Below are 12,363 nucleotides of genomic sequence, written 5' to 3' on the forward strand. Positions count from 1 at the left end.
TTATACGACTTTTTATATTACTTCTTATAATATTGACATAATATCTATGTAGTGATGATGTAATTAGATACATGTCTATTTTTTTTTTTAATCTTGCTGTATATTAAATTAAATCTTGGTAATTTATTTTTATTTTATCTATGGATCAAGTTGATGTGAATTGAGAGGAATAATTTAGTTATAATTTTTTTTTAGAGAGGAAGTTATATTTGTTTTCACTGCTAAAAAAACAAAAACCAGTGAGGGATATTTAGTGAGAGAAAATATGAAATCCCTCTCTAATTCCGTCACTAAATTTTGCGACTAAGGAATTTGTAAGGAATTTCATTTTTTCCATCATTAATTTCCCTCGCTAATTTTGCTTTTTCTAGTAGTGTTTGAGACGTCAGATAATTTAGTTTTATATTGGATCAACCCACTCTTGCCGACCTAGCTATGACGCTTAGCAATCTAGACCAATTTTTATTTTTTTTTTAACCAATTTGTTATACGGGTGATATTAATTGTTATGAAATAATCTTAAAATGTAGCATCAATATAGTGTAATATTAAGTTAGATGCACGTGTAAAAATATACATTGTCGATATATATAAATTTTGAAATTAGATTGAGAAGTATTATTTGTTAGAAGTATTATATAATCTTAGCATCTGAGGATAAATTGATTCGAATTACTTGAGAGTTGTGAGAATCTCATTTGACAATTGCATGTATCCCCCAAAAGTTAAGAATTTCTTAATAATTTTGAATTTATCGACATTGTTTACCCACTAGAACCCTACTACATGATCACAACATTGATTGCCAAATGAAAACAGAATGGTTTTTGCCTATCTGTCGCTTGACGTTGGTGAATAGATTGGATTTCTTTCAGCCATCAATTGGGTGCATGATTTATACTTGAGATCGGTGGGAAATTTGTTCATCTCTCGTTCAAAATTGTTATTCCCTTAATTATATCTAACATAAGTTAACTCATGCTCGACTATTTCAACTTGAGTTAACTCAGGCCAAGCATTTTGCAGCGTAAGTTAACTCACGTAGGCACGTGAGTGAGCAAAAACAAAAAGAAAGAAGAGCAATTTTCGACCGGTGGACTTTGAGCTAGACTCCAAAAAAATTGTTCATGTACTTAAAGCTCGTTTGTTATAGTTTTTTAAGAAGAAGAAAAAATACTTATTTTAAAAAATTAATCACTTTTAAGAATATTGCATTTTTTCTTTTCAATAAGTATTGCATATTTATATAAACCCTCGTAATTTAGTCATAGATGCATATTTGGATTGTCATATTTCCTCTATTTCTCAAAGAAATGAAACACTGAGTTTATGAGAGAAATAGATACATGTGGCATATTGATGGGACACATTTTTTTTAAAAATTTAGAAAAAAGTAGATCTTCTAAAATTTTTACTTTTGTCTATTTCTCTTATAATTCGATCTTTCTATTTCTTTTTAGAAATTGATAGGATTTTAATTCATGTTTGGAATCCAAAAAGCCTCCAATTATAACTAAAGAGACAACACTTAAATAAGCCGCTAAAATAATAAAGTTGGGTTTCATGAACCAACACTAATAAAGTTGTGAGTGAGGCAGATCCTTACCAACCCATCTTTTATTGACGAATATTTTTATAGTTATATATTGATAAACTACTAATATTAACATTTTAGAAAAGGATTAAGATCCTTGTAAAAAAAAAGATTGAGGTTACCTTTAATAGTTAACTTCATATTATCGACCTAAATTATCACTTTCTCCAAAATATTTTTAGGGTAAAAAGATTGTCTTTTAAAAATGTTTCTCTTAGCCATACCATACGTATATATTTCTTTATCTTCTCTTTTCAATCTGTTTTTTACAATCGTTTTTTTCCCTCTCTTCAAGAATTAAAATAAGTTTTCGCGGTAGCCTGGTAGGAGATCATTAGGAGCTAGCCGTAATTGAGGAACTATGAGTTGTAGACTTAGTAGAGAAGGAAAAAAATCCTGAGTTATATACTTTACTATTCATCAATCAAAATCACGAGATTGCATATGAAATTATTTTATTTTTACCCATACTTCTAATCAAATTGTTTGTTTTCTTTTGACTCAATGTTTTTTATTTTTTTTATATATATGAAAATATTGACATAAATAGCTATATGCCTCTTTCATGCATGTGAAGAAATGTCACTACATGCATGTGCAGAATATATATATATATATATATTAAACATTTGTTAATTTAGTTTTACGTTCTTGTCAAAAAAAAAAAATAGTTTTACGTTACACGTGATGTAAATTGAGAGAAATTATTAGAGGTTTATATGTTAGATTTGTTGACCCACTCTCACCAACCTAGCACCGATCCTTAGAAATCTAGTGACCCATTTGTTATATTTATTAACATTTTGTGTTATTTAGACTCACAAAAATCGACATTGTTATAGGAGTAGCTGATGTTAAATTAAACGATGTCAACAATAACTAAGTCTTTTCCTATTAAATGGGATAAGTTAAGTGAATCAATTTATGCCATAATATTCTGTCATAAATTATATTTTTGTGCAACTCATTAATTTCGATATTATTTCTAATAGTTTCTTTGATAGTTTTGTCTTATATGCCTCTAGTGATATGATTATCCTTTATCTGATCTATTCTCCTTGCTATCACATGTTTTCTCTCTATATGTTCAAACTACATAAGCCTATTTTCCATCATCTTTTTTATTATAGGTGCTATCTAACACTACAAGAGACACATCTTTTTTCTAGGGCAAACTCCTAAAACATAACTATATTACCTGGAAAATTCAATATTTGCGACAACTTATTTAGATTAATAGGAATGAGTCTCGAAGAAATCAAGGGGTCGTAAACCATTTATGAGAAATTCGGCACTTCGAAAATGTTTCTGAGTGACTTACCCTGAGAAACATTTTCAACAAACACAAAATATTTTCGAGGGCTTACCCCTATGATTATTTATTTTATTTTTTATTTTATTTTCCAGAAATTCAAAAAAATAAATTATTTTAAACTTTTTAAGAGAAGTAGTTTTCAATTCTCTTATACTCATATTGTATACTTACTTTTACTCTCTATTATTTTCTATCAATAAAATGGGAGAAAAAAAAAAAAAAAGTTGTCTAAGATAATGTCATAAAATGATCGTATAAATATTATTATAATTATGGTTGGTGTATCTTGTATCATTAGAAATTTAGCAACAATTATAACAAATACTAGTAAAGAGTCATTTTTAAAGATATAAATAAAATATGAGGAAGGATAAATTTTATTAATAAAAATGACACCAATGACCGTATTATAATTGTCTTAGGTAGAATTCTAACTATGTTATTTGAAACACAAAATCAAAATCTAACCACCGAGTCGACACCTTTTAAACACAGACTCATTCTATTACACCTAAAATGATGATGATGATAAAGTATTTGAAAAGACTACTCAATAGACAAGAAAAATGTTGAAGGACCTTCACCTTTATGTCATGCCTCCAATAATTTTTTCCAAACATATCTTTTCTCACACGTAGTTTATATATATATATATATATATATATATAGTAAATATAATGGCCTATAAATTAGAATGCTTTATTTTGTCAAGAATTACCTTAAAACAAAAGTTTTGAAACTCTTTCGAGCATGCTTTCCAAATTTCAAATTTGTGTTCTCTCTATAATTAAATGGCGTGCATCCTGTGCAAAAATAAAAGTTGAGGGCATTTTTAATCCCAACACAATAAGAGATGATAAGTAAAGAAGATTTTAGATTTTTAGTTCAAGTGAACAAAATTTAAGTGAAGAAGATTTTAGACTTTTAGTGCAAGTGAACAAAAGTTGAGTGCATTTTTTTAGCATCAATTGCTTGATGGTAGGTTTATTCAATAGAAGCCACTACGAATGTTCTAATGGTGAGGTTATAAGTTCAAACCTCATTACCTCGATTGTCAACAAAATATAAAAGTGTAATAACATTACAAACTTTAACGGCAATTATAACTAACATAATGATGATATTTAAACACCACACAGAGATCAACACCCTTTTAACACCACTTCTTCTTTTTATCTCTCTAAATCATCTACCATCCATCTCAAAATGTAAGCAAATTGATATATTTGATATAAATTTTAAACTAAATACATTAATTTTTGTTGATCAATTTTTTCTTATATTTTTGGACGAAATGAGTACCTATTACATTCTTCACTTCTTTCTATCCTATCTTTTTTACACCATCTCTCTCAAGGTATCAAATAGCATTTGGGTGTCAACATTTCTCTAACAAATGTTATTAAAGACCCATTGTATTACCACTAATAGATGATAAAATATTTTGAAAAGACTACTCAATAGACAAAATCGTGTTGAAGGACTTTCTCCTTTATGCCATGCCTTCAATAATTATTTCCCAACATATATCTTTTCTCATATATACACACACAGGTAATGGCTTATAGATTATAACGTTTAATTCTGTCCAAAAAAAAAAAAGATTATAATGCTTAAAAAAATTTAGCAAAAAAATAGAGATCATAATGCTTTATTTTGTTAAAAATAAATAATGTTCTAAAACAAACACTTTGAAACTCTTTTGTGCATAATGTGCTTTCGAAATTTCAAATTTGTGCTCTCTCTAATTTAATGTGGTGCATCTTGTGAAAAAATAAAAGTTTTTTTCTTGACTCAAAAATAAAAGTTGAGTGCTTTTTTAATCCCTACGCAAGAAGATCATAAGTGAAAATATTAGTAGAGATAAGTGAATAAAAGGTAGTTCATTTTTTAAGGCAAATACTTTATGATCATCGTTAAAAACATTAACGGCAATTATAACAAATATTAGTAAAAGATCCATTTTTAAGTTATCGTGTTATTGATACGAAGTTTCTATCACCGTTTAACGGTGATTAATTTCCGTCAGAAAAAATCTATAGTGCACACAAGGTAAATTTTCTACTTGAAATTAAATTTTCTTGACACACAAGAATCAAAAATTGAATCCATAACCGTTTGTTTAAGGCGTTCTAATCTTTTCACTTAAATTAATTAATCGTTGCTAAAGACTCATTTTATTCCTGCAAAACATATGAAAACATATGATAAAGAATTTTGAAAAGACTACCCAATAGACAAAAAAATATTCGAAGGACTTTCTCCTTTATGTCATGCCTCCAATAATTTTTTCCAAACTTATCTTTTCTCACACGTAGCTAGATATATACATGACATCTAAGAGCTAGAGCATCATCACAAGAGTTTGATTTACTTTGAATGAAGTTAAATTGAATAGTCCAACCTGAGAGGTGGATAAGAGACATCAATGCACCATACACTCCTATTAGCATTGGGACTCTTCTTCTAGCTTCTGCTATTTTGGGACCTACCAGATTTATCACCTTCTTGGCATGTAACAGAACAAAAATTCATCGAGATTGTACACATCATTCGAGCTTCAGTTCCTTGTAAAAAGTCACGTATTGGATACCACATATAAAGGAGTTAATAGCGCAGACAAATGTTACTGGTTGTCGCACTCTTCGCGAGGGAAATTGATGTGTGATTTCATGGCCTAAACAGTAATCAATGTGTTAAGTGTTTATATCTAAACACTTGACAGCTAAGAGGTTTAATTCAATTTGTAATATCAAATAATGTGAAACGTCACAGTTGATCGCTAAATATCTAAACAATAAAAAAGATGCACAATCAAAAGCTGGTTTAACTTCAATTTTTAATGAAGATGCGACTTAACCTTTGCCAAATGAAAATTAAGTCACATGCACAACAATAATTAAATATATTTGTAAGGTTACCTTATGCATTGTCATCTTCTTCATCATCATCCTTTAAATATATGCTTGTTTTCCACTCTCCCAAACACTCACGTCCCAATATTCAATTTATCATTAAAGAGAGATGAAAATAAAGAGAGTAAAATGATACATATAGAAAGAGAGAGATAGAGCGAAAATAAGGTGTTGAATGAGTGTATGAAAAATAACTGTGTGCATGTATAAATACTTGATGATTAACTTACCACGAGATTGTTTTTTATTCTTTTTTTATTTTTTAAGAAAAAGGTATATGAATTTTCCGAATTTATCCCTGCATGTAATAATTAAGTATAGTGAAGACAAAAAGATGGTTTTTTTTTTTTTTTTGACATTTAAAAGGATGGGGTTTAGTTATGAAGAATTTGGGCCGTATACCATGGATTGCTGACTGATAAATCTGACCCATATTGGACCAATGCTTTTTTTACCTTTACTTAATAAATTGTATTAAAGTAAAAAAAATTTAAAAAAAAAAATGTAATTGATGTACAACTATTAGTGAAACTCATAATAACATTTTTGAGGGGATATGCTGAAGAGATTGTTTTCTTTTTAAGTACTAACATTAAAAAGTCATAGGACAGTTTATGTTTTTGGTCATTGTAATATGGCCGCTTTCTATTTATAATCATTTAAAATTTTAAGGATAATTCTAGGTGTCGCGAAGCAAAGTGATCACAAAATATTCAACATATTGTAAGTTAATGGATTGCCACAACTCGTGTATTTTCATCAACCCATGTGTATTTCATTAAGCCCCTAATCTAATGGTTACCAATACTTCGGGATAAATTCGTTGTATATTCCTCTCGCTATAAATAGAAGCATTAGGAAAATGCTAGTTCTAACGAACATATGTTTCCCGATATTGTCCAGACACAGCTGTCAAACTTTAACTGCGTGATATATTTATTCACTCTCTATCCTTCAGTAACACCATCGTGTATTGCGGTAAACATTGAATTGTGATTGACTATTCTTTATTCTTGAAAAAATTGTGATATGTACTCTCTTTCTAGAGATATAGCACTACTCATTTAAAGAGTAATGATGGATATTGTCCTTATAATTAAGAGTCTCATTATTTTAGTCTCTAACATATCATACTCCTTTGATTTAGATGATATGGAATGCTAACATAGCATAACACACCATATTGGATAGTACTTAGGTGATACTGGGGTGTCAATGCCATGTGATATTAGCAAACTACAATAAAAAATCATAGCTTTCTTCTCTCTTACTTACAAATTATTATTTTTTTTTATACTCTTGTGACATTATAGTTGATCAATATTATATATCACATGATATTAGTACCCCAATGTCAGCTAAATGTTACCCACCATTTTTTGGTGTCACACGACACTGAATTGTCATATCATCATCAATTTGACTACCATGTGGCAGGGATAAATAACAAAACTAAACATATATTACACTGATAAATTACCAGGGTCAAAAGCATAGATTACCCACACACAAAAATACTATAATCCAAGTTCAATTTCCAACTTCAATTTGGTCCTTTAAACCATTTCATTTTGGTTCTTAGTTTATAAATATATCAGAGAGATTGGTCATTTAAGATACAAATATTAAACATTTTGGTCCCTTAAATAATTATAACACTAGACATTGACATGAATATATACACTTACATTAATTATTATTGATAGACAATTAAAATAAGATTATACTTAAAATATTTTTTTATTTGATAAAAACAATAATAAAAGATATATTCCTTATCGAATGAAATATTAGCAAAAATATGCAAACACCCAAATATACGTGGTCTGATATTGTAATATGAATACAACATTTACTACTTTTTACCAATTACCCGGATTTATTAAATTGTAGCTGTAATTTAGTCTTAACATAGTCTATTATTCTATATTGAAAATAGTTTAAATGCTTTTTTCAAGGTTACATTTCAAATAAAATAAGAAAATTGGGTTTGGAGTATTAAAAAATAAAAGGATAAATGGGTTTTAAGGATAGTGATTACATGAGAAAAAGTGAGAGGCAGAAAAACTAAAGAGAATCTTCTCCCAAGAAAATGATATGTTTAACGAGGGTTAGAAAATTAAAGGTATCCAAATATCATTGTTGTTAATATAATATGAAAACAAGCGAGTATAAAGATTGGGAGGGAGTATGATTTAACTAACATTCCTATATTAAATTTAATACTTATACATGACTGCAAATTTCCGTGATTTTGTTTCCATCTTGCCATATACAATCAAGGACCCAACATCAACGGACGATAGTTATAGAACCACACCACCTGTAACTGATGACTCATCATCAATGGAAGACTACAATCCCCTACACTATTAAACTCAAGGGACAATCCATTATCTTGCTTCCTAGAAGATTATACCGACGAGTTTGGAAACAACTCTTGCAATAAAGCAAAGCAATTTCTCATGGGCCATTGCATTAGCAGCCTGTGTATGTAGTCACCCTAGCTAACTCACAGGCCACTATATTGTCTTGCTTCCTAGCAGGCCCGGCCCTTAGCAAGTGCAAGGTGAGCTACGGCGTCGGACCTCGCAATTTTAGGTATATAACATCCAATATAACATCCAAAAGTGTCAAGTATATATAATAAAATATAAAAAATAAATAGACACCTTGTAATTGTTTGGTAGTAAAATAGAACGCACTTAGGTCTTTGGTCTTGATGTTCAATCTCGAATATTTGTGTAAATTTGAACCAAATATAAAAGTCTCAATTATATACACAACTATTGGACTATTACAATTTTTTTTTATCAAATGACTATTTCAATTTGATGTTATTTACAACTTAAATAAATGATTACTATTGCTTAAAAATATCTTATTATTCCATTGGGGCCCTTTTTAATATTTGAACATAACCTCCAATTTTATCAGAACGGCCTGCTTCCTAGAAATCTCTACCGATGAGTTTGGACACAACTCTTGCTATAAAGCAATACATTTTCTAACAATGAAACCAAAATAAGTTAAATCTACCACTACTTTAGCATCTAGCTCAAAGATAATATTATCCAAGCCCATCTCTAATGTCCACTTGGTAGCTTGTAATAAACAACACACTTGATTGCTAAAAAATCTACCACTAATTTAGCTTCACCCTCTTGGATGGGTAACATGGGAGCATAACTTGTTGGATTGGATTTAATAAAATTACAATGACGGTCCTTAAGACACATAATGTTGTAAATTCCAATTTAAAATCACATCAATAAACTTAGATATCTAGAGCAAAATGAAGTAGTAATCAAAATCAAAGTAGTTTAAAGCAACAACAATAAAAAACCTAGGTCTACATGTGAAGCAAAACCTAGGTCTAAATGTGAAACAAAACCGCAAGCATAACCAAAGCAACAAAGATAATAGAGTAGAGAAAACCAACACATCAATATTTGTTTACCTAGTTCGGACAAATTTATCCTACAACTAGGGGAGAACACATATCTCCAATCCCATATGAAATAGATTACAAGAAATTAGATCCAGCCTTACAAAGAATAACCCTAAATTATATCTATTTTTTAAATCACTCAAACCCACAATGAATCCTAAGAGAAAACAAGAGAGAAAGTTTTTTATCTTTCTTCTAATGAAATTCCACTATCTAAGGTGTTTGTGAAGTGTTTTTCGGTGCAATAATATTCTCACCCAAAAACACTCAACCCTTAGCCTCTAAGTTCCTTGAATGTTCTCTCTTTTGGTTGACAAGATTACATAAAACAAATTATGAATGAAGGCATTTATAGACTATAGTGCTCATATATACCCCGAAAAATCTCGTCGCGTTTGCCCTAGATCGCACCACAATTTGTTGTTTCGTACACAATACTATGTCGCCATCTGTCAAAATGGTGTCCCAAGCGATTTTTAACGAACATTCGTTACCAAATTTTGAGCCAATTTCAACACATACTGAGACCCATTTTATAATTCATGAAAGTCGCGTCAACATTATTATTTTTTTTCAAAAAAAAATTACTTTCTCTTTTTTTTAATAGCTAATTTTTTTGGTGTAAACCGGGTATCCTCCGCGCGCAACATGGGCGGCAGGCTCTCCCTAAGAGTTTTAACACTGCTGCATGCCCAAGGCTGGATTCGAACCCAGGACCTTGGTTAAGCTATAAGAGACCCGTTCCATCTCATCTAAGTGCTCTTGGGTCTTTTTTTTAATAGCTATAAACACCAGTTTAATCACTTGCAATTTTATTTCCTTAAGACTATAAATTATCCGTTACTTTTTGAACTAAATTTTCTTTTTAATCCGTTTTCCTTCCATTCCCTTTTCAAATTCAAATTGCCGTAGATATGAACAGTGAACACAAAACTATCAACTCGCTTCTACTGATTAATCACTTTTCATTAAAAAGTTAAACAACCTGCAAGAAGAGTAAAGTGGCACTATTTACATGATAAATTCAAAATAAGAGAGACTTTGATCACCCTAAACAACCAAGAAGAACTTGGTTTGTGTCTAAAATTAGAAAGGCATGTCATTAGCCTTACAAATTAAGCTACAAAGGAAGAAAAAGAAAGAAAACAGAATCTTGGAGATATTTTTTCCACTCTTTCATTTGCTCAATTTATTGATGCTGCTGCATAGGGTATCTCACTCCAGCTGCCAAAGCACGTTGCTGCTCTATCTGAACAAAACCATATAATTTATCGTAAATTAGTACACTATTATTATATTATATTATTATTATGGTAATATATAATATAATAAAATTAACATGATTAAATTAGATGCAATGGAACTTTACTTGGAAGAGTTCGTGCAATTTGTTCTTAAGATAACAATATTCATGCTCCAGCATTTCCAACGCTCGCAAACATCTGCAATTAGACACATACGTACAAGTTAGAACTCATCAATAGATATGATATAGCCATTATACATTTTGTATCATTGCTGTATTATGAATGAATGAATTTGAGAGTATCATAATTAACTATAATGATAAATTAATTAATGTATTAAACTATAAAGTGCGTGCATTTTTAAGTGGGAAAGGGAAAGTGTGACAGTGGAGGGTTGCGGGGTAAAAAGTAAGTGGTAGTATTATTAACCTTATTTTATTGATAAAAATTAGCTAAATTAAACAAAAAAGAGTAGTGCACGAATTTTAAGAGGGAATGAAAAAATGGAACGAACCCAGCACGGTTGTCTTGTTCAGAAGCTGCACGAAAGGCAATGCAAATGCTTGTCACTCTTTTAGCACCAATGCTTGAGCTGCTACCAATGAATTGATTCAAATGTATTTCAATTTTCTTGTAGTCTGAAAACTCCCTCTCCATTCTGCAATGACCACACACATCATCAACATTGTAAATAATTCGAAAAAATATACATTAGTTGGTGTCGTGTTTTTGATCAGAAGTGTTTGTGCTAGTGTTTATTATCATATAATATGCAAGGAGATGTTAATGAGTAATTACAGCAATGATCTGAGATTGGTGAGTAGTTTTTCAGACTCATGAAAATAAATGTTGACAACTTCGGATACGAAGTTAGGGGAGGTGTGATCTTGAAGCTGTTGAAGCTGCAAAAATTGCTCATCCAACACCCCCTGGTGGAAGAGAAAGGCAAGGAGACGATTCATGTCGGCCCACAAGAGGTCCGCACCCAAACCAAGCATCCAAAGTGGAAGACCCGTTTTGGCTAATTGATGATCAAATCAAACTAAGTTAGTTAAAACACTTGAAAACTCAACTGACACACAACAAGGTTAATTTGGTTCTCTTTCTTTTGGTTTTTGTTTGTGTTCAAGGTTCTGTTGTTGTCGCGGGAATGCCACTGCTATTTAAAGTCATCACAAACGACTTAAGGACCCTTTTCACACAAAAACAAAAAAGGACTAATGAGTAATGACCCCACCTAGCATATTCTTTCTTTCTATCCTTTTAACACATTTACATTGAGAGGGATCTATTTTATTCCTAAATGGTGTTTTTTTTTTTTTTTTCCTTCAAATTTTGTATGATTTGTACCTTTGTTGCAATTTTTGTTTAATATTCTTGGGTATAAAAGATGGGATTCTTAAGAAAGTTGTTTTATCTCCAAGTAAAGGAGTGGAAAAAAAGTTTCCTTAAATAGGGGAATAAACCCTTGTAAGTGTAACTACCCATAAAGGTTAACCTATTTTTTTATTTTTTTTTAAAGTACACAGGAATAAAAGTTTCATCTAATGAAAATTATTCCTACGAAAAAATCTAGTAAATTTAAAACTGATACTCACAAAGAGGTAAAAAAATAATACCTAATTTTGTTTTTGCAAAAATGAATGGAAAGGATAAAAAAAGACAACTTAGTTTCTATATGAATCACTATCATAAAAGGGACAATTTGATCTGCGATAATAATCGTAAAAAAGTCTGTATAGTACTTGACATTAAGTTAGAAGATAGATAGCTTGGTTCTTATAACTAGAAAAAGTCCGTAAATAGTTTTCTTCATCAGTAAATCACCCATCTTTGTCACT

The 12,363-nt window shown here is 30.2% G+C and overlaps 1 protein-coding gene across 1 annotated transcript; it reads right to left on the reverse strand.

The window, feature by feature from the left end:
- Positions 1 to 10,270: 10,270 nt before the first annotated feature.
- On the reverse strand, positions 10,271 to 11,670 carry LOC11425901 (pseudo histidine-containing phosphotransfer protein 6). Its single transcript, XM_003597859.4, has 4 exons — positions 11,321 to 11,670; positions 11,037 to 11,180; positions 10,645 to 10,717; positions 10,271 to 10,524 (listed from the first exon to the last, which is right to left on the reverse strand). The coding sequence occupies exons 1-4, from the start codon at positions 11,518 to 11,520 to the stop codon at positions 10,465 to 10,467; spliced, it is 477 nt and encodes a 158-aa protein (XP_003597907.2). The 5' UTR covers positions 11,521 to 11,670; the 3' UTR covers positions 10,271 to 10,464.
- Between the last annotated feature and the right edge of the window lie 693 nt (positions 11,671 to 12,363).

The sequence above is a fragment of the Medicago truncatula genome, chromosome 2 (genome assembly GCF_003473485.1).
Source record: "Medicago truncatula cultivar Jemalong A17 chromosome 2, MtrunA17r5.0-ANR, whole genome shotgun sequence".
NCBI classification, from domain to species: Eukaryota; Viridiplantae; Streptophyta; class Magnoliopsida; order Fabales; family Fabaceae; genus Medicago; species Medicago truncatula.

Coding starts and splice junctions, on each gene's coding strand:
- LOC11425901 (XM_003597859.4), bottom strand. CDS start 11,520: ATGCTTGGTTTGGGTGCGGACCTCTTGTGGGCCGACATGAATCGTCTC. Junction 10,718..11,036: donor GAACAAGACAACCGTGCTGG/GTTCGTTCCATT, acceptor GTCTAATTGCAG/ATGTTTGCGAGCGTTGGAAA. Junction 10,525..10,644: donor AATTGCACGAACTCTTCCAA/GTAAAGTTCCAT, acceptor GGTTTTGTTCAG/ATAGAGCAGCAACGTGCTTT.